This window comes from Perca fluviatilis, chromosome 22 (assembly GCF_010015445.1).
Source record: "Perca fluviatilis chromosome 22, GENO_Pfluv_1.0, whole genome shotgun sequence".
NCBI lineage: Eukaryota > Metazoa > Chordata > Actinopteri > Perciformes > Percidae > Perca > Perca fluviatilis.
In genome coordinates this window covers 22,620,112-22,643,744 of record NC_053133.1, presented here as the reverse complement: position 1 = coordinate 22,643,744, position 23,633 = coordinate 22,620,112, and the positions used below count along the sequence as shown (strand labels likewise).

The 23,633-nt window shown below is 42.4% G+C and overlaps 1 protein-coding gene across 5 annotated transcripts in view; it reads right to left on the bottom strand.

Annotated features, from left to right (window-relative positions):
* The window catches only part of dpp6a (dipeptidyl-peptidase 6a), a 255,328-nt gene that overhangs the window by 37,842 nt on the left and 193,853 nt on the right, over positions 1 to 23,633 (bottom strand). For all 5 annotated transcript variants that reach the window (XM_039789863.1, XM_039789861.1, XM_039789866.1 and 2 more), the window contains 5 exons: positions 16,421 to 16,519; positions 3,463 to 3,557; positions 2,924 to 2,998; positions 1,054 to 1,106; positions 54 to 135 (listed from right to left, as the gene is read on the bottom strand). In XM_039789863.1, coding sequence (XP_039645797.1) covers positions 54 to 135; positions 1,054 to 1,106; positions 2,924 to 2,998; positions 3,463 to 3,557; positions 16,421 to 16,519 — 404 coding nt within the window. The remainder of the gene's footprint in view (positions 1 to 53; positions 136 to 1,053; positions 1,107 to 2,923; positions 2,999 to 3,462; positions 3,558 to 16,420; positions 16,520 to 23,633) is intronic.

The window sequence follows — 23,633 nt, the reverse complement described above, 5'->3', positions numbered from 1 at the left end:
ACTTTATTGGCCAGCAGGCAGAGATGGCACTATGCACATGTTGTAGTTCATACCAGTTGCTGGTCCTGGGGTCCCCAGCCTGCGTACTGCAGCTGAGCATTTCGCACCTCTGGAGGGTTCAAGTTCCACGTCGCCCTGGGGTGCACAGACAGAGGAAACAATGCTATCAGATAGAAGTGCAGACACATACACACAGTGAGTGTCTGCTCCCAGTGCTGCTGCAGGAGAAGAACAAGTGTAACACATCTGAGAACAAAGGTTTAAGTGTATCCATAAATACCAAAGCTCTATAACAGTGTCACCTCTCCTTATTGGGAAAAGTGCTGTGCAGTGCAGGCTGCAGAATTAGAGGTGCCACTGGCTCTATGTCTTTGTCTGGAGCCGAGGATGAATGAGGTCATCAGCTGTGTTGTTTTTTTTTGGCACATTACCACTGGGTGGCAGCACACAAATAGATTTGAGCATGAGAGCTGCTGACGGTGCCATAATACTGTGACCTGAGGAGGTGAGGTAAAAAGTTGAAGCGTCTACTAACTGGACAATATGGCCATTAATATGTCTTTGCTGCTGATCAGTACCAGTTAATCGAGTGCCTCGAGTTCTGGCTTTCTGATTTTCCTACTTTGAAAATGTGTGCCAGGATTTTGGGTTGTTTTTCAGGGGTGAGAATGAACATTTTCAGCTACTCTTTCATATGTTTTTAAGACAAAGGAATGACGATCAGAGGGGTTAAATTGCAGCAAAGAGTGCACCCTTGTCACGCTTCACTAACGCTTGTTCCTTTCTCCAGGCATTTTAATTGTTCAGATGTAAGATCTGTAGATTTAACGGCAAACCTGGCTGCCATTTGATGTTCACAGATTACTTAATAACCCTTTCACCTCACAGATAGCATTGGTGGAGGATAACAGTGTAGTTAATGTAACTTTGTAAGAGGGTAGTTGTAAGAACAATGAGTTGCTTTCAGAGCCACAGGCAGCGAAGTCAGGTGAGATATTATACAGTAGGATAAGATAATGACAATGGAACAATGCAGCCCTGTCGCCTACTTACGGAGTATCCAGACTGCAGATGATGTAAAAGGCCGTGTAAGAATGCTGGTACACCTGGAAGAAAAGGATTCGCATCAGATCACTTCACATGAAGCAAGTTGCAGTTTTACCTTGACAACTTGATTAAAAACTGACTCTTTTTTTCTGTTATCTCGTAAGGAATAATGTGGATGCCAAAGTTAAGTAAGACTTACTAAAAAGTTCTATAGAAATAAAGTATGTATAAAAAAAACGCTCTGAGAAATTGACAATAATGAATTCTTTGAAATGAAAATTGAAAAAGTGGGCCGTTAGTGGGTAATTCTGAAGAAAAAATGAATACTTTGAAAATCTTTAGCACTGACATAAAATCTAGAACATAGGTAGTGCAATAACAATAGTTTTTGTTTATTTGTTCTATATTGGTCTACAGGTCCATTACATATCAAAAGAAATGTGTAGGATTAACTTAACACCCCGTTAAAATGACCACCAGTGGTTTAACGTCCCGAATCAACCATCGCTGACCCTGCAGTCGTTTTTTTTTTGTCAGTCAGTGTGCATTCCATTATATTTTTATATTCTAGCAGGGAGAGTGTGCTGAGCAGTGTTTCCCACAGGTGGTCTATAGATATCAATGGTGAAGACACGGCTAAAAACGTTGTTTAGCACAGTTTGACCTGGTTGTCAGCCCCATGGATTTTCTGATTGCAAAGGAAAGAACAGAAAAGAAAGTTTTTTTTCTTTCTCCGCCATAGCTGTTAGGTTACTCTTCAATTACTCTCCACGTCAACATATTTGTCTCTCTTCTTATTTAAAGCTGCTATGGATTTCATTGGACTTCACTCTACGTCGTACAAAAATACACTAGGCTACACGATAAAAACCTGGAAAGATCTCCAACACTGGCCTTTCATCTTTGAAATCTTATCTATTGGTGAACATTTCTTGACAGATGTTTTCTACAAAAACTGCGCGTGCTACAAATAGTTTCATCTTGTTTGTGCTACAAATGCAAGAACGTATTAAGTCACTGCCTACTGGAGACACAAATGGAGGATGATTTGTTTGTGTGTTAGTATGCAGACACTGTTCATTATGAACACGCGCAATCCACGCAACACGTTACAGAGATGAGGTGTGCGTGACTGTGCATTGTGTGCTGCTACTGTGAGCGTATAGCAGGAATGACTTTCATCTATCAACGGGATGGAGGTTTGGATGGAATAATAAATCTAAACAACAAACGAGGCATCTCTAGTTTGACGTAATATTCTCTATTCATCTCAGGCAATAGCACGAGGTTATATCTCTCCCAGCATCTTTCGCTCACCAACAATAGGCACAAACTCTCCAGTGGTGAGGCAGCATGAAGTAAACACACAGACATCAGCTGCCTAAAATGATTCAATATATCTGATCCACCTATATTAGGAGCTGAAATGCTTTGATGCATATCTAGTTGCTGGCAGAGCTAATGTAGTCATGGGACACTTTATTCAGAATTTCACAGCAATGATAAATTCCTAGCCAATACGTCCTGTTCCTTCTGCTGATCTCATATCTCTCTCCCCGCGAGCCCGTTTCAGCACCGAGGGGTTTGTTTGTGTTTCTGCCTCTCTTGCTACAGTTCCACTCGGCAGTGCTGGCCCCCGCTGCCATCGCTGTCAGGCAGTGGTGTGCGACAGGCCTTTGCACCCTGCCATGATTACTTTCTCTTGCCCCCCCACACACACACTCCCCCCACACACACACACACACACACACACACACACACACACACACACACACACACACACACACACACACACACACACACCCATGGAAGCAGGTGACATATTTGGCTGTCAGTTTGCTAATTCAAAAAACAAGCAAACAAATGAGAAGCTCACCGGTGCAACGTTGTAGGCCAGCAGCACATGCTTCAAGTCAGGAGACACCTCATACTTGCTGGCTTTGTACATTTCCTGAGAAGCAAAGGCAGACGTAAGAGGGAAAGAGAAGACAAAAAGATGAGTCCTTTAACCATGCGTGGTATTTTTTCATTAAACTAGTCCTTAAATGACTGCGTTTGATGGATTGCCCAGCTCCTGAAGCAAATGGGAGTTACATTAATCTTTGCACTAGGGCTTGGCGGACATAATGTTGTGTGTCGTCACCCAAGTCGCCGCAGAGCTGATGCTACATCTCCTTTTCCATCTCAACGTCCCCCCCCACACATACCCAATGCCCTAAGTTTTAACTACGCAGTCCACATATCACAGCAATAATGGATCATTTCATTAAGTTTTGTAATAAAAAAGAGCTTTGGGTGCTCTGATTTGCTGACACTATAAGAAATGTTTTAATTTAATTCATGCAGCCACGGTCAGTTCTTTAGTCCGGTGATTGTGAGAAAGGAAAGAGAAAGAAGAGATGACAAAAGACTTACAAACTTCTTGTTATGCACCAAGATGGTCTCCTCATCAGTGTCGACATTGAACTTGACGACGTCACCATCACGATTGCGGTATAGTAGCTCATTACCTGCGAGGAGAGGGAGAGAAATAGAGACCTTGATTTCAGATGTTCCTTAACGTATCATGTAATACGTTCTACAGACATGCAAATTACTCTAATGACCACACACACACAAACATAGAAGTGCCCTTTAGATATCCCTTTAGACAGAATCATTCCTGGGGAAAAACACAAGGGCGCCTGTATGACCCAATATGCTCAAATATTCCCTGGCTCAGACACATGGGCAGACACACTCACTGACCTTTTACAGTCAGAACACAAGAGAGCCATAATTAAGCTCCTTACACAAAAATCCTAGAAAATCGGACACTTAACATGTGGAGAACAGATGAACTCAGTGGCATGAGACAGAGAGTGCGAGCACCACGAAGGATGTTATGAGCTTGGCCCTTCATTGTAGCCCGGTGTCCAATATGCCAGTAATAAAACAGGCATTTTAATTGTCTAGTTTCCTGCATATTTAGGCACTAGAAATTAAAACTCTGGTTTCAAAACATATAAATGACCCTTTGAAAATGTTACATAATAGCTGCTGGCTCAATAGTAAAGGCAATATTCAGTGTTAATGCAGTTATAAGCTGTCATTGACTACATAATTACATTTTAGTGTATTTTTAATATCAAAGGCATATTCAATTAGGTGGAGAGTTTTATTAATCTATCAGCAACCACAAAAGCGCAACTTTTATCAACAAGTGCAACAATTATAAATGGGTCACTAAGTGGCATGAATATATGTGTTGGATTTAAATATAAAAGCAGGGCTCGGATAGCAATGATTGTGATCACAATACTGGCTTTAACAATAAATCAAATTTTATCGGTTGAAATTCTACAATCTCTTTATGTTTGAAGGTATGTCAAATCAAGTGCTCCAGTCATGAACTGTCTGGCCAGTAACAGGCCTTTGTTTCAAGCACATTAAACACTTTCGGGTTTTCCAAACACAATTGAAGCTGCAGGTCAGTCCGCTAGGCGACCTACGAGTGCATAGCAATGTTTATTGTCAATAAACATCCAAAATAACTTCTACTTGTCTTTCATAAAACGCTAGTTAGTTTCAAAGAGAGTCTTACTTTGATTTAAAGATTTGTTCATTCGACATTTTATATTTATCTATTGCTCATCAGTTATAGGTATAGATCATTTAAGTTTATTTAATCTATAATTTGGTTCCACCATGATAGTGAACCATTTTAACAATGTTGGTGCAGATGAAACGTTACAGTGAGTTCTGAAAGCCCACATTTCAGCACCTTGCAAACGCAATGCTAAATTGAGCGGTTTTATCAACAACTCTATCAACTCTGCTGCAGATACAGTAAGCTATAGATATAAGACTGTAAAAAAAGACTTTTATCCCTTAAAAATGTCTTTATAACATTGGGCTACAATAAAAGTTAGAGTTTGGGGGAAAAAAACAGCTTTAAAGTTTTACTTACTAAAACTTTAACAGTCAAACACTCTCTTTTTGATTGACGGAAAACATGACCCAAAATTGCCTTCACAATTTCATTGAAATATTGTGAAATCCTGATTGGTGCATGGAAGTACGTGGCATCACCATTTTCCAACAATTACTAAAACAGTTCCAACTTTAGAAGAAAACGGTCTTCATGTAGAGCCCATCACTTATAATAAGAAGGTCATTGAAGAAACAGGGTTTCAGGGCCTTTAATACACCTTTATGGTCCTTTACCCAATGTACAGAATGACCATAAATGCTAGGTTTAACAAAAGTGCTCAAGAATCTGACCTTTTCCATGTCATAGTAAATGCCGGGCTTTTAATATACCTGAATACAAAAGCTTCCAGCGCAAACATAGCGAGTTCAGGCCAGTGGAGGAAACCCTTGAAAGGAGCCATTATTTGAAAGATGTATGAAAGTTCATACAGCTCCTCATCCATCAGGCTTTTATCAGGGAAGTATAAGTTTAATACAGCAACTGCCCCCTTTCACCTTCAATCCATCTGCGCTCCTCTGTCTTATTGCTTTAGTGATCCATAGGCGTGCAAGCAACCACTCCATTTGGCGAGGTAATTAGAACCCAGAGATTGTTATGCAGAGTGCTCTCTATCTGCTAGCATATCTAATTGTCCATTAGAGGTGACAAAATTACCATCACAATGGCTTTAATTCAGAACGTGCTGGGGAGGGCAGTTGCAGACATTTTTAGATTGGCATAGCCAAACGCTCCCTCAACAGCTTTTGTCTCCTTGCTTAAAAACCATCGGCATACTAACAAGGATCTAAAATGAACTCCTTCATGGAAATCATGGTGATAAATAAAAGAGTGCTGCTTTTTTCCACCATGATCCATTATCTTAGTTTGACTCCGTTTGGCATCTTGATAAACGGTCTACTTTTGTATATTAAATGGTAATTGCAGACGATGGGGCTTGAATGTGTAAAAAGAAAGACCATATGGTGACACATCAGTGGTGAAAGGGATTGACTGGACTTGATTTCGTTTCGTGACTTGCTCCGTTTTCATAGTCAGGCTTCAGACCTGTGTCTCTTTAAGGCATCTGTTTTTCTCCATCTTTATTCCTCACCGAATTGCTGATCTCCTTCTTTATCCACATGCCTCCAGACACCTCAGATATTCCTCAGATCTCTCAAATCCTGCCCACCACTGCCCTCTTATAAGCCCTCCTGCTGAGTTCATCATTTTAGACCTTATCATCCCTTCAACTCGCCAACTCTTTGTTTTCTGCTCTTTCAAAGACCGAGAGCCATCTATTCTTTCACAGTACCCTAGGCATTATGTCTTCCCTTCAATCTATCTCTTTCTAGCTCTCTCTCATTCTCTTTCCCCTCTACTTTCACTCGCTGTGCATTTGCCCAGGGCGCTGTTTTCTGTTCTGATCTATACCTTTCCACGGCAGTATGTCTTATTAATACAGCCTCCTGCCCTGGGCACAGCCCTAACCCGGCCTCACTACAGGGAGGCAGGCGGAGCGCCGGGAAGGGGGAAGAGAGGGGGGCAGAGATACGAGGCGACGCACTCGAGTGAGATGGAGAAAAAGAGACAGAAGGAAAATTGCTATATATTGAGTTAGTACAATTCAACTCCATGGACTTCCCTTTATAGAAGCATATTTATGCAACAGTCTTTTATCTGTGAAACTGCCACTTTTACAGGTTCATTTTTTTTTGTTACAATGCAAGTCATAATCTGGGGAATCATTTGGGTTAATTATAACACTAAAAATCCTCTGAGATCTTAAAACGAAGCAAGTAACATGAGCAGTCAGACAATAATAAAGGTTGTAAACAAGACAAGCCTATATTGCGCATATATTTTCTCATTTAAAATACAACCACAGTGTAGAGTAGCAGATCTCTGTGTGCACAGTTATGCTACCATCAGCTTTGGAAACAGGCAGGTTTAATGGTCTCCCCGGCTTTGTTTGTTTATGTGATTTAAGTATGATTGAAGATTAGGGCTGAGTGATATGGAGAAAATCAGATATTGCAATATTCTCGTCCTAATACCTCAATGTCGATATTGTGGCAATTTATAGGGTTGACAATTGGTGCTTTAACAAAATATCTTTACAATGACATTAAAGATAAATAATCTTCAGTAATGTAGATATAATGACTAAGCGGGTAAAGGTAAAAATAATAGAAGAGCTAGAACAGTCTGGTAACACAGAAAATGACATCACTTTACTGTAATGCAGCCTTTAAAACCAGGGAAAAAGAACACTTAAGCCATTTACGATATTATGATTTCCAAAATCTGAGACGATATCTAGTCTCATATCAAGATATCAATATAATATCGATATACTGCCCAGCCCTATTGAAGATGAAGTGCTTTTCTTGTTTTACTGTTCATTTAATGGTGACGTAAGGGTCTAGGGTTTTGGTGAAATATCCTTATGACTACTCCACTGATTCCACATTGAACTCCTACAACATTGTCAGATTAACAGTGGACTGTTAAAGGATCAAGACTGATGCAACACAACCAGAGATATCGCACCCGGCGCCCTCATTACTCACAATGCAACATGACCACAGGCAGCTTGGTTGGAGATTTAGGTGTGCGTTACCGAGGTGCCCTTGAGCAAGGCATCAAACCCCCAACTACTCGCTATGACAACTCTCCATTTAATGCATTTGTAGGTCCTTTTTGGGTATGAGTAACCTGTATAATAACAGAGTGAAATTCCCTCAGGGGTTAATAAAGTATGTCTTCCTCTTATGAAAGTAGCGGTTAATGTAGCCTTGAGCCTGTAGTCTCAAGCAGAGACGAGGAGCGGGCTACAGAGGTCTGGTAAACTGGTTTCTAACTCCACACTTCCAAAGACATGTTCCTAACTGACCAATCTTTCACAAATACAAAGGTATTTTTGGTGTCTTTTAATGTCTATGTCCACGCCATAATAAATAAACAACTATCTATATAAATGACCAACATTTTAGCCTAATCTAAAACTTTATGTGGAGGTAAAATTGAAAGTCAAATGTATGAAACTATTACCCTTATTGCAAACAAAAACTGTGTATGCAAAAATACTACAAATATGGTAAGTTGAAATTGGGAAGTTGGTCTGTAATAAATAACTAATAAATAATTAATAACATTCACTCAAAGTTTGGCTGACCTATTGTTTTGTTAAAAACCTGTATGATCGTCTGACGGATCATCCGATCCTTTCACCTGATCTGACACTACCCGCTACATCCTTCTCCTCACCTGGGAAACATAATTTTGGCTAGTGTACGGTAGGTTTTATTAATGCTTCAACCAAACCTTTTTCGCCTTATGTGCAATATGACAGCTTAGTGCAGAAAGACAATACTTCTTCAAGGACATCGACTCTAGTAGACTCTTGAAGTAAAATTACCTTCTTCTGCACTGTAATTGTGAGACATTTTACAACGTTGACCGTTCTACTACTTTCCTCATCCTTCTTATCCATTTCCACTCAACCCTTTCTTGAATACACAACTGTAATCACATTTAACGTACTCCAGAGTGTCTTTTGTGTCAGCTAAGAGGGTTAAAACACTCCAAGAGAGCACTGTGAGAGTCCTCAACGGGCATGTTCTGATAGGAAAAGTTGCAAGAGGCTGATCAGTTGGATTAGTAAGGAGAAAAATGCCTGCTTACACTTTTTTTTTTTTTATTTACTTTTTTTGTCTCACATATCATTTACCTTAAGAATAAGCACTTATTAAGTCAGATTACATTGAAATGTCCTCTGGTCTTGAGCGTGAAAACAGAAACTGATAATAGAGCAGAGCTATTATTTATTCATCACAGTATGAATGGAAATATTACCTACATGTCCCTAACCTCCACACAATACATCACCATGTGATTACAAAACACACTCGGATGAATGAAGGTGGTTTCTGTAGGCTTTATTATTAGCTGTGAGGTGAGCCAGGGTTGCAGTGTTAAATTCTGGAGTTTTCTTCTCGGTCCCAGGTCATTTGTCTGTGCTCAAGGCTGCAGATGATGACTGGTCTGATAAAAGCGACACAAGCTACTGTGGGGAGAATTATGGCGCCTGTCTGTGGTTAAATAAAATGAAGTCTCCGATGCAGTAATAACGTCTTAAATCTTTGCCACCCATTGGCTTAGATGAACTGTGAAATATAGGTTCATAAAAAATTCAATAGCAGTTTTAATTAAAAATCTCCCCCTTGTATATTTCTAGTAATTTCGTTTCATTTGTGGATGGTTCTTGAAAGGGAATTCCACATAATAGCTGTGTGTATTTTTCGCTACTGTTGCAAAGCTGTATCGGCAGCACCACCGAATTTGAATTCTATTTCTGACCGACCTGATAAATGAGCAGATAAAACAAACCGCAAAGCGAACTAATGAGCAGAAACCGTGAGTATGAACCTGCTGACAGAATATGAAACCACCCAGGGCTACTGCCAACATGCTGCTGGCCAGTTCACACAGTGAAAGTAATTTATGTTTATCAGGAATGCCAATCAGCGTGTGCCTGCTGCTTTTATTACTCACTGCCCCTCCTGCTTCTGAATTCACCATTAAGGTTGGAAGAAAAATGGCATGTTGCCCAGTCACTTCTGTTTCATGCTGTTTAGCTTCTAAAATACAGATAATGTTATTTCTCTATCTCATTATTTGGTTTACTTCGACCTTGCATTATTTTAGGGCGCCGCCAGGGGTCTAAGCAATAATAAGAGCAAGTCAAGTTTAGTGCTTGCTCATCTGCACTTCCAGTTCTGTTTTCAAAAATAGACACTTACAAAGGGCATATGACAATTGACACATTATGACATCATAAACTGAAACCCACCTGTCCCTGAACTTGTGATTAGCCAGGACACACTCTCTGTCTGCGGTTAGACCATATCCTTAAACGTCTATTACCCCAGAAAGCAGTCAAGTAGAACATTTGCTAAATATTAAGTCCTCAAAAACTCACTCACTGCTCATCTAACTTCATATTCCTTCCAAGATGACACCCAAGGGAGCACGCAAATGTTCTCAGAAACCCTCCATCAACTTGCTAAAAAACCCAGTGTGATTTTTATAACCTGTAACCTCAATTTGCAATTAATCCTTAAGTCATTGTGTCATGGATTTGACGCATTGCCTCTGAGGTGACGGTCATTTCCTCAGTGTCTGCCAACTGTTCATATTCTCCCCATAAATCCACAATCTCTGTTGCTGCTGCATTCACCATCCACAGTCCTAATGTCCTATAGTTTCCCCTTTCCCTTGTGTGTGTTGCTGCATTAGTCTTGCATTGCCAGACCTTCCTCCACAGATGCTGCGGACGAGGGGCTGGCTAGTCCACATAGCATTCCGGGATGGGTGAAAAACGTGCTCTGGTTTATTGCCATTTCTTTGAACCAATCACAATCGTCTTGGCCGTCGCTAAGTGCTGGACAGAGCCACGTTGCCTCTGCAAAATAGTTTCGGGAAGGAACTTGTTTTGGTGGAACACGTGATCGTTCAAAAGTAGTTTTAGTCGTGCAACAGAAAACTCAGATTGGACAGATAGTCTAGCTAGCTGTCTGGATTTACCCTGTAGAGATCTGAGGAGCAGTTAACCATAGTCCTCAGAAATCCACCGGAGTTTAGAATGTCAACACAAAGAAACCGGAAGGTAACAGACATCCGGCCAAAAATTAGGGACACCCGGCGGAATTTCCGGTGGCAGCTGAACAATCACGGAAATGAAACGTCGTCAGTATAGACAACTGTAGCAGTGGTGTGTTTCCTTGTGCTTGCAAACCAATCACTGAACCTGAAAAGACCTGCTCCTGCTAATTGTATAAGACCATTAGGGAGGCTAGCGCCTGTGAAAAAAACAATTATAACACTAATAATAATAATGACATTAAACATCACAGCAGTGATTGGAATGCATTTTCTATATTATTATCCAGGCTCTCCGAGGATCTACCTCATTGGCCCAATACTTTCAGATTCAAGTTTTTTGTAATCATTCATATTTCCCCAACCATGTGGATTTTTCTTCTTTTTAAAAAAAACAAACTCAGATCATAAACAAATGTGTTTGCAGAATCGCTGTAACAAAATTATCCAGCGGGCCTCTTGCTGTGAAGGGATGCTTACAGCCTTTCTGCTGTGTTACACAAACACAGTTAAGCTAGGAATCTTCAGTGATAATACTGCTAAACTCAATTCAAAGGATTGTAAGTCCATTTCACGGCTTGGATGTGAATGCCATGTGCAGTAAGCAGTACAGGGATGTGGACGTGCTTACTGGATATTCAGCTGCAGTAGAGATGTGTAAACATACAGTGGTAGCTACTGCAGAAATGTTACATCATGCATTCCCGCCTTAACAACACAGATGCTTCTGCATATAGAACTGTGAAGTATATCACAAACAAGGTCTAAGGATAAAGTGGTTCAAAATATGTGCAGCTGCTCAAAAGAGGAGAAAACATGACTATCCCTAGTGTGTGTGTGTGTGTGTGTGTGTGTGTGTTTCTGTATATCTCAGATTTGAATTTCCTGTTAACTATGGGGCTAAGCAAAGAGTCAGCAGTCACTGAGTCTTTGAACAACTGCGTTTTAAGCAGCGATTTAAACACTTATATAACCAGTTAAAGACCTGCACACAGGGCATTTGAAAACCTTGATACATTGCCAGTGAAAGCCATGAAAAGCCATGTTTTCTATTTAGCCTTTGACCTCACAAGTGCAGAGAGACCTTGCCTGAGTTCTTGAGACCGAGCTAACAGGTTACAGTATAAAGCATACCATTCAAAAAGGAGTGCAATTTAGTCTGGAAGTTCTGATCAAAAGCTTTTTTCTGAGAATTTTGCACAATGAGTGCCATTGCTTCTTTATGAAAGGAGGAAACATAATACAGTGATCATGATGAGAATCATAAAAGGAAGTATGATTTTCTCCATATCACTGGGAGAAAGGAGCAATCCAAGTTTGGCAAGATTCTTAAGTTGGACAAAACATGAGTGATATAGCTGTTTTTCAATTCTGGTTGCTTAAAACTTGGATGAAAGATGACATCCAACTCTTCAGATGTTGCCTCGACGTTAGCAGCTAAGGAGCTAAGAGACTGCTGAATTTGTCATGAGACGCACTGAAGCAAACGTATAATACGAAAGTCTGCTTCTCTTTTTTATTCTATTCCCTCAGGGTGATAAAACCCTGAACAACATCAGTATATTGTGACAGCTTGTGTTGTCGCACCACTTCTGCTGCTTTCTGGAGGTTGAAAGGGACGACAAAATGTGAGTTTGTGCCGAGACACACCCACAGATAAAGCATCAGTCGCTCTTGCAGTAGAACTGGGCCATCCCAAAAGAGGATATTTGCACCCGCTGCTTCATATAATGTTACCATTTTACAAAAGCTGATTGTCTGTGACACCGAATGAACACTGGATGCTAACGGTGAGTGTATGGGCTAATTTGATATGTCTCATTGGTAAGAAAAAGATCCATCGCAGAACTCCATTAACAAATGGCAATAACATAATTACTCATGTTGCGTTATGGGGGCTGAGCTATGAAAAGTCAATAAGGGTGTGAGACAACTGGCTAATCATCTTCAAAGTGACTGCTCTACACAAACATTAGGGATGAGAGGTTGTGCATCACTCAGAAACAAGGTAATTCTCAGACATGCTCGCATAAGTGTACACACACTGACAGAGCAAACATCACTTCACTCTTATCTAAATCACAGTCACAAGCCCCTCTCAAAGTCACGGCGATAACCCTTCTAAGTTAGTCCCAATCGGTCGAACCGTACACCATATTTATCAAACATCAACGAGACAAGAGGCGTCCTGGAGGGGCAAACAAGAGAAACGTGGCCATTAAAATGGCAAGCAGCTGCTGCAGAGTGCCTACATCGTGTCCCACAGGGCTGGCTTCACCTTGGTGGTGTGAGAATGATGTTGATGCTGTGTCTGTTTGATTCAGATAGAGTGGTAAAAAACAGGCGTGTGTGAGATATCAGCAGTGCCTGCTAACTGTGCAATTACCTAACCAGGGGGACTTATAATGACGGTGTCAGAACACGATCAGAATACTGATGCAGAGTTCAGGGTGAAGTAGTTTATGCAGCTAGTGTTAGATACATCACAGAATTAAAAGGATCATTTTGCATATCATTATCATAAAGTACCTGATCCATGTTAAAATTCTATGTTTCCACTATCAATTCAATTGTTATTCACACACAGTTGGCCAGTGACTCTGACCTTGTGTTAATTTAGATAAACACGATCCATATGACTTGCACAAACTGCAGTATACAGACTGAAATTTGGGGGAAAGAGCACTAATATCTGATCTGATGTCAGTACTGGCAGACACCCTGAGCGAGCTGTCGGAATTGGAATTGGTGATGAAGAAGTTTGATCGGTGCATCCCTAACGGTCACATAATCTAAAAGCGAACACATCCCAAGTGTAGGTAATAATCCCTCAATCCGTAGGAAAAATGATGAGTACGGTCGGTCAAATTTAAAACCACAAAGTCAATAATCTTTCCGTTGGCCTTTAAGTTTGCTTCCAAAGTTTAGCTAAAGCCATATTTATTCCTTCCTTCCTGGCAGAGTTCTATGTATTAAAAACAGGATATTTCTTCTGTTAGCCTGTTGATTCCTGCAACAGAAGATAAAACAATTGTTGCCGGTTTAACTTTCCAGAGTTCTCAAATCTTTCCTCATTGTATTATAAACCATTGATCAGTATTTTTGGCATCTGATAAATCCTCAAACTAATGGACCTATTATTCTAATGATCCTTCCTGGACCTGAAGTATCTTGGATTTCTCACCACAGGGCTGTTTCTGGTCTGAACGCCCAGTAATTAGATATATGTTTAAAATCTGTATGACTGCTTGACTGCTCACCATTCTTGCTCCATCTGACTGCTATTTAGTAATGTTGCTGCATACCCTGATCTCAGCAAGTAACTTGGTAAGTACAATTTCATCACAGATATGACTTATAGACAAAAAACACTCAAATAAAACCCAAGTTTTAATCCAAATCATCCTTGAAAAATGATGATCCATTGGCTGTGCAGACAGGGATCAGAGTCTCTGCAACCATCATGTGGGGCAGCTTAAGAGCACCTAATGATACCCAAGTACAGTATATATCCAAGTTAATACTGTTATACAAGACATGAGGAAGCAATTTCTCCTGGTAAAAATAGCCTAATATATGATCATTAAGAATTGTTGAGGTTATATTCAGTCCGTCTCCAGAGAATAGATTGATAGGTGGAGACAGCCAAGGGAAGGGAAAACATAAAACTGGGTAAATTAGGTTTAACAAAAAAAAGAAAAAATTCAATTTCAGCCCCCCAACCAGGGAAGCCATTACTGCAAATCCTACAGACAGCCCTGAAAGAATGCAGGTTGGTCGAGCACCGGGTCTAGTAGAAATGACACACTAACCAATTCGGAATAATGAGCAGATGGATCTCTCTTCCTCTTTCTCTCCTCCTTGTCAGCCGTGTCTGATCATACACTAATAATACCTCAGGATCAAGGATGGTAATGTCAACAGCACAAAAAGGAGGAGTTGACGGAGCGGACTGCTTTCTAATTAAAAGTCCTGTTTAATGGCGGCTGCTCCTTTATGTATGGTTTATTACAACACTCTGTTATTTTCTCTGTGCATCTTATTTAACAGCCTCAAGTTAAGGGAAGAAGTCAAAAAATAACCATTCATGATAATGATCTAATGATCTGTAATTCAAACGCTCTGTTGCTCAGAGAAATATGATCCCTGTTTGAGCTTTCGCTGAGAACGCGACAGATGTTACCTTCCAGATGTGTACAATACAACCGCAGTTTTGGGATGTTCACCAAGGCTTACTCGAGCGTGATCGATTTGTTTACAACTTTTATGGGTCACAGAGAAAAATGGCGACAAATCAGCCATGTGAGAGAGGTCTCATCCTTAAGCACATATGGGGACCATTAGCTAAAACAAACAGTGAACTCAGAGATCCAGAGGGATGCCATCTTCCTGTCACTGATATGGGTTTTCAGCTTTCTAATTACAGCCAATAACGGAGGAGGAAGGCTTTGCAATTTCGCGATACGAGAACAGCTGCGCCGCTTCTAAGAGCCATCTTAAATGCTGTGATTGGAAGAGACAGCTACGTTGTGCAGGAGAGAAGACTAAATCCACCTCATTAATCCTTCAGCTGTACAGATTCCTCACATCCTGGAACTGTGATCATTCTCTTCAATGTGGCACTGAGACATGTGAGGCTGCATCGAGTCGCTGTTTTACCTCGATACAAAATAAAGTATATCATTTTATCTCATTGGCTCCCTGCGGTGCCGTCAGCGTTTATACTGTTGCAGCCCCGCTGTTAATAAAAAATATTGTTTGAAATTGGCGGTGATGAATTGTAACAATAGCAGCATCCACGCATAGGCATTGATCAGAAAAAATGAGGGCTGGTGGTTGCAGGTAATTGGGTAGCTATTGAAGCATACGGAACACATCGTTTGGAGGAACGTCAGACAGCAAGGACACACACACACACACACACACACACACACACACACACACACACACACACACACACACACACACACACACACACACATAATGTACAGCAACACAGTTTTGCAATATGTATTGGCATGTTATTACAGGAGGTGTTTAAGAAGACAAACATCAATTTAGTAAATATTACGTTTGCCGTTTCAATTGTTATCAGCTAAACACAGAAATATATCAGCAATATTATTACATCAATACCTTTAGTAAGTGCAACATTATTGCCAATTGTTATTTATGAAAGATTTTTATGAGGGTTATGAAGCTGTCGTCCAGATGCACTCAAACTGTATTGTGTGTGTTTGGTTACTACAGTACATTCTTAATGACTTAGTACCTCTCTTCCCTGTTTCTTGAGGTGTTGGAACAGATTGTCTGTGTAGTTTCATGTTGTCATCACAACATGTTCTTGCTTTGTCTGTGCTATAATAAATCTGCTCTTCTTCCTCTGACTGTGAAGAACTGCCCTTCTTGATTTTTTATCGGCCAACAAGACATTATGTCGCTCTTATGATTTTAAATCTGCCTATTAAGTTAGTTTTAAGATGCATTAAGCTAATTTAGACAAATAGAAGGGCGAGACGAGAAATCATCTTCCTTATGAAGTTGTTAGGCTAACACAGTGCTAGATGGATGCACCATGGAGGACAAGTGTCCAATATTCCCTTCTCTTGCCTTTCCAACGATTGGGACCTGAGAAACATATGTCTCTTGTTCTTGCGATGCGTCATTAAGAATTTTTTAAACAACCCTTTGATGCACTTGTCCGAATCCACTTGTAATTCACTAATTTGTGCAACCCTTACATTTAATAAGATTACTTACTGCTGATCCATTTGGCGTTAGGGTCGTGAACCTTGAAGTCTTTTCTGAAGAGGTCTGCAACAGTCACCTTGCCTTTGAGAGCCAGCTGGTCATCCTCACCTGCAAAGGAAAGAACCAAAACATGAATATAAAGAAAACTCCTGTGTACCAGTCACAGAAAACTACTTAACATCTTACACTTAGGGTAAGGTTTTCTTTGCATACTATCCTGGAGGGAGTAAATGTGTTGTAAGCCTTTTAAAGCCTCACATCGTAAAGGTATAAAACACAGTGAGCTGGCAATAATGCCTCTTAACATGAGAGGGAGGTTGTAGAAAAATATATTATATATAAGAGGACAAAAGTAATGTCCACAGCCATGTCTGTAAATTCCTCAGTAACCAGTCTAAGTTAACCTATTTAGAGTTGTTCCAATTTTCTCAAACTGCTTCCTGTCATCCTTTCTTTTTAGTAGCACGGTTTAAGAATATACTGCTACATAACATCACATAACAACTAGTAAATATATAAATATTTTCAAACTGACTCTGAAACGTTCGTCTGTCATTAAAGCTTTAGTGCATACATTTCTGACATTAATGAATGTCAGTTACATTCAAGCCATTGCCAAATGAGTTGATACAAAGCTAATTAAGACTATCAGCTCCACACAACTCTCTCTGTATTTCTCAGTACGGCTGCGTTCAGAAGATTGGTGTCGTCCGGTGACTTTCCCGCGCAGAAACTCGAGTGAAGATAATTAACTCTTCTGAAGAGTCCATCATGTGTTTTTAATCCTCCGTGTCCCCTTTGGCTACAAGCAACTGCGTGGAGGGGGGTGGTGCGTGATCACTGAAGGCTTGTATCATGTGGACACGCCGACAGTTTTTTTCATTACTTTTCATTTCATTACTTAGAATTCCTCATGGGGGCGGCAGAAACTACGCACTATAGCTTTAAAGTTTTCGGAACAAGTTTCGATTTTCTGCGTTTTGTAGCATCTGTCAAAAGCCATGTTATAATCTAAAATGGCATGTGATAGGCTGATTCAGTTTGTCTCCCAGCACAAAGACACTTAACGATAAAGTCTTCTTTTTTATGTGTGGTGCCAGTATTGCTAGCAACATATCCAACTGAACCACTGACATCCTGAAATAGATCTGGAAACGATAATACGGATAATTTCACAGCTCCTTTATTGGAAGGTAAAACTCTACTTTGCGAATAGAATAATAAAATGCATCGGACTCAGTGTAATGTTTCTGTGGGCGACGATTTTTAGCGGATGACGGATAAAAAAAAAAATCCATCCATCCATCCATCTTCTTCGTCCGCTTATCCGGTGTCGGGTCGCGGGGGGAGCAGCTCCAGCAGGGGACCCCAAACTTCCCTTTCCCGAGCAACATTAACCAGCTCCGACTGGGGGATCCCGAGGCGTTCCCAGGCCAGGTTGGAGATATAATCCCTCCACCTAGTCCTGGGTCTTCCCCGAGGCCTCCTCCCAGCTGGACGTGCCTGGAACACCTCCCTAGGGAGGCCCCAGGGGCATCCCTACCAGATGCCCGAACCACCTCAACTGGCTCCTTTCGACGCAGAGGAGCAGTGGCTCTTACTCCGAGCTCCTCACGGATGACTGAGCTTCTCACCCTATCTCTAAGGGAGACGCCAGCCACCCTCCTGAGGAAACCCATTTCGGCCGCTTGCACCCTGGATCTCGTTCTTTCTCGGTCATGACCCAGCCTTCATGACCATAGGTGAGGGTAGGAACGAAAACTGACCGGTAGATCGAGAGCTTTGCCTTCTGGCTCAGCTCTCTTTTCGGTCACAACGGTGCGATAGATGGAATGTAATACCGCACCCCGCTACCGATTCTCCGACCACTCTCCGCTCCATTGTCCCCTCACTGGCGAACAAAACCCCAAGGTACTTGAACTCCTTCACTTGGGGTAAGGACTCATTCCCTACCTGGAGAAGGCATTCCATCGGTTTCCTGCTGAGAACCATGGCCTCCCGGATTTAGAGGTGCTGATCCTCATCCCAACCGCTTCACACTCGGCTGCGAACCGATCCAGTGAGTGCTGAAGGTCGCAGGCCGATGATGTCATCAGGACCACATCATCTGCAAAAGCAGCGGCGAGAGATCCCCAGCCCACGAACCGCAACCCTCCCCCCACCCCGACTACGTCGATATCCTGTCCATAAATATTACAAACAGGATTGGTGACAAAGCGCAGCCCTGGCGGAGGCCAACCCTCACCTGAAACGAGTCCGACTTACTGCCGGAACCCGGACACAGCTCTCACTTTGGTCGTATACAGATTGGATGGCCCTGAGTAGAGACCCCCTCACCCCATACTCCGCAGCACCTCCCACAGTATCTCCCGGGGACCCGGTCATAGCCTTCTCCAAATCCACAAAACACATGTAGACCGGTTGGGCATACCCCAGGCCCCTCCAGGATCCTTGCGAGAGTGAAGAGCTGGTCCGTTGTTCCACCGACCAGGACGGAATCCGCATTGTTCCTCCTCAACCTGAGGTTCGACTATCGGCCGAACCCTCCTTTCCAGCACCTTGGAGTAGACTTTACCAGGGAGGCTGAGAAGTGTGATACCCCTGTAATTGGCACACACCCTCTGGTCCCCTTTTTAAAAAGGGGAACCACCACCCCAGTCTGCCACTCCTTTGGCACTGTTCCAGACTTCCACGCAATGTTGAAGAGACGTGTCAACCAGGACAGCCCCTCCACACCCAGAGCCTTGAGCATTTCTTGGACGGATCTCATCAATCCCCGGGGGCTTTGCCACTGTGGAGTTGTTTGACTACATCAGTGACTTCCGACCGGAAATCGACGACAACTCCCCGCCATCCCTCCAGCTCTGCCTCTAACATAGAGGGCGATAGTCGGATTCAGGAGTTCCTCAAAATGCTCCTTCCACGCGCTAGCTACCTCCTCAGTTGAGGTCAACAGTGTCCCATCCTTACTGCACACAGCTTGGATGGTTCCCTCGCCTCTCCTGAGGTGGCGAACAGTTTTCCAGAAGCACTTTGGTGCCGACCGAAAGTCCTTCTCCATGTCTTCTCAAACTTCTCCCACACCGCGCTCTTTGCCTCTTTCACGGCAGAGGCGCAGCCCTTCGGGCCCTTCGGTACCCTGTAACTGCCTCCGGAGTCCTCTTGGGATAACATATCCCCGAAAGACTCCTTCTTCAGTCGGACGGCTTCCCTGACCACCGGTGTCCACCACGGTGTTCGTGGGTTACCGCCCTTGAGGCACCTAAGACCCTAAGACCACAGCTCCTCGCCGCAGCTTCAGCAATGGAAACTTTGAACATTGTCCACTCTGGTTCAATGCCCCCAGCCTCCACAGGGATGCACCGAAAGCTCCACCGGAGGTGCGAGTTGAAAGTCCGTTGGACAGGGGCCCCTCCAGACGTTCCCACTTTACCACGCACCACACGTTTGGGCTTACCAGGTCTGTCCAGAGTCTTCCCCACCCCTGACCAAACTCACCACCAGATGGTGATCGGTTGACAGCTCCTACCCCTTTCACCCGAGTGTCCGAAACATACGGCCTCAGATCAGATGAAACGATTATAAAATCGATCATTGACCTTCGGCCTAGGGTGCTCTGGTACCAGGTACACTTATGAGCATCCCTATGTTCGAACATGGTGTTCGTTATAGACAATCCATGACTAGCACAGAAGTCCAACAACAAACAACCACTCTGGTTTAGATCAGGGAGGCCGTTCCTCCCAATCACTCTCCAGGTGTCTCCATCATTGCCCACGTGCGTTGAAGTCCCCCAGCAGAACAATGGATTCCCCCACTGGTGCCCCATGCAGGACTCCACTCAAGGTCTCCAAGAAGGCCGAATACCCCGAACTCCTGCTTGGTGCATATGCACAAACAACAGTCAGAGTTTTCCCCCACAACCCGCAAGGCGTAGGGAGGCGACCCTCTCGTCCACCGGGTAAACTCCAACGCAGCGCGGCTCAGCCGGGGGCTTGTTAGTATCCCCACACCCGCCCCGGCCCGCACACCCTGAGCAACCTCGAAAGAAGAAGAGTCCAACTCCTATCCAGGAGTACAGTTCCAGAACCGAGACTGTGCGTAGAGGTAAGCCCCACCAGATCTAACCGGTAGCGCTCCACCTCCCGCACCAGTTCCGGCTCCTTCCCCCACAGAGAGGTGACGTTCCACGTCCCCAGAGCCAGCGTCTGCTGCCCGGGTCTGGTCCGTCGAGGCCCCTGACCTTCACTGCCACCCATGTGGCAGAGCACCCGACCCCAGCGGTTCCTCCCACAGGTGGTGGGCCCATGGGCTTAAAAAAAAAAATGCATATCAAAAATATGGACTTGGTGTGCAGAGGCCTTAAGAGTGAGATTTCGTCAGAAATATGTTTGTTAGATAGATGGACAGACCCATATCAAGTTGGAGAAAAGTGCAGATATTGTTGTTTTAAGAGTAATTAAGCATGGTAATTAAGCATGTGTAGGGGTACAGTAATGGCAGAAGACTCTATTAATGTTGAGTTTTCAAATTTTGGAGAAGAAAGACAACCAGAGGATGATTTATTCTATCATTAGATAGTTACGCTTAAATAAAACTAGACCTGTAATGACACACTACATAATCAATGGGTGGCATTTAAAACAGACTAAAACAAACCATATGAAGAAAAGAAAAAGGTAACAAAGAAAATAATTATTTTCCTTCTAATTCTGTCAAACAAAAAAGCCATAGTGATATATAATGTCCTGTTGACACATTTTGATCACCAACTGTGTCTTAACAACTTATTTTTCTGCAGGCTGGAACAGTTTGCCTTTTAAAGAATAAAGCACGAGGCTAAGACAGAAAAAAAACCACGAGTTAAACGACAAAGCAGAGCACCGTCGCTCCTCCCTCAGGCCTTTGATTAAGACTAGTGCAGCTTCTGATCATCAGACCAGAAAAGCATATTTACAGCAGATGCCTCCTGCAATTCATTTCAGCTTAATTTCATCCATCAATGCTCATCATATCATCTCCTGCTACATAATATTACTCATTTAACTTCCATATAAATGGTGTGTGTGTATGTGTGTGTGTGTGTGTGGGGGGGGGGGTATAAAAAGCAGAAAACAATATATCACAAGTTCTTTTTATTTAGCAAGACCATTCAAAGCCTGACGTTTCATTTTCAGTTTCAGTTTAACATTAATTTCAAACATGCTTTGAGGGATTCTGTCTCCAGCACAGGGACACTTTGACACGACATGGCAGTTGATGGACACATTGAGGACAAACCCCGTCTTTCTTTTTCCCCTCTCCCCCCCCCCCCCCCCCCCCCCCCCCCCCCCTTTTTTTTTGAAGTTTAAATTTTCTTTTCGTTTTTTGTCACGACAAGTTATGGTTAGGGTTAGAGTTAGGATTAGGGTTAGAGTTAGGGTTCATGTCTCATTACTGTGTCATGACAGTGTCATGTGTTCATGACAGTGTCATGTCACTCTTATGTAGATACCTTCAAGTAAAGTGTTACCGGATTAACTAACTAATGTTCCAATTTTATCTATCTCTTCATACGGAAGATGTTGCCAAAATGGCTTTGAAAAAAAGATAAAAAAACAGAAAAGAAATAAGACGTGCAACACTATTACCAATTACCATTTATAAAAGATGTTTATGAGTTGTTATCGGGTTTTGAAGCTAAACTCCGGAGGCAATAGAACTGTCTTATGTGTGTTTGGTGTGACTCTTTTCCCTGTTTCTTTATAGTAGTCATTAAAGTAAGTTATAGTAGTAATTCAACAAATAAAAGTAGAACGTCTAGAATTACATCATAGTGACATCAATTACTGGAAGAGGTACATACTTAAGATTTGAGTGATGTTCTGCTACATTTTTACTATCCTGACAACCAGATTTGGATGAAAGAAGGTATGCAGCAGCATACGAAAACATGGACCAGAAAGTGGTTGAAAAATGAGCTATAAGTGTTTCTTACTTCTTCGCAAGGTTGAAAAGCCTGCGCATCAGCAGGCAGACCATTATGTGACACTTTACACTGTCTATTGAGACCAGAAATAACAAAAATGCTTTTAGGTGAGTTTAAAGCTCCATGAGATAGGATGTCTTTTGATTGTTGAGTGGTAGAGTAGTCTCGCTTTGCCAGACCTTCCTCCACGGCGCTGTGGAGGAGAGCCTGGCTAGTCCACACATAATTCCCAGGATGGGAGAAAAATGTGCTCTGGTTTATTGGCATTTCTTTAAACCAATCACAATCGTATTGGGCGGTGCTAAGTGCCGCACAGAGACCCGGTGCCGCTGCAAAATAGGCTCGGGAAGGAACTTGTTTTGGTGGAACATGTGTACGTTCAAAAGTGGTTTTAGTCGTGCAACAGAAAACTCTGATTGGACAGATAGTCTAGCTAGCTGTCTGGATTTACCCTGCAGAGATCTGTAGAGCAGTTAACCATAGTCCTCATCAATCGACAGGACTTTAGAATGCCAACACAAAGAAAGCTTAAGGACAAGGACATTAGGGCGAAAAGAAGGACATTTGGCGGAATTTCCGGCGGCAATGGAGCAATCCCAGAAGTGGAACTTCGTGGATATAAACTGGTGGTAGAGAAACCTCTGGAACTGAACAATCAAAAGACCATACCGGTGTTTTGCCTGTTTTAGCTGGCGATGACATTGCATACACTTTACATCGCAGCTGACCATCCATAAAAAAACATAATGCACGCTCAAAACTGGTGAAAACCTTTCCTACTCACCAGGCAGCCAGTGATTTCACTCCATGTAAGTAAGACGTATCTGTCACGGGGCGGAAGTGGATGTTTTTATTTGAGCATGCTTTTATTGGATTGCTGTGTTTTTATTGTTTGCTGTGGTTTATCTTTTTATTGCATGCTTTTATTTTGAAATGTGCGAGTTTTTTTAATGTCGGTCACTTCCGCCAGTGAACATTTTTAGCAGGCCTAATCAGGCTAAATCACTTGCACCTGGGAGCCAGAGAAGACTGACTGACTGGTTTTCAGATAAAGAGGCAGGACAGCAACAGGAGAAGGAGGACATGGGAAAAGAAGAGACACATGGGAAGAGAGGCCATGGTGAACATGAGGGAGGCCTGAGAGATCAAGGAAGACGTGGAGATACGACAGAACACTTGGAATGAGCGGCGAAGCAGATGGGAGATCAGACAAAGACACAAAGGGAAACAACCTTAGAGCGGCCTGAAGCTACA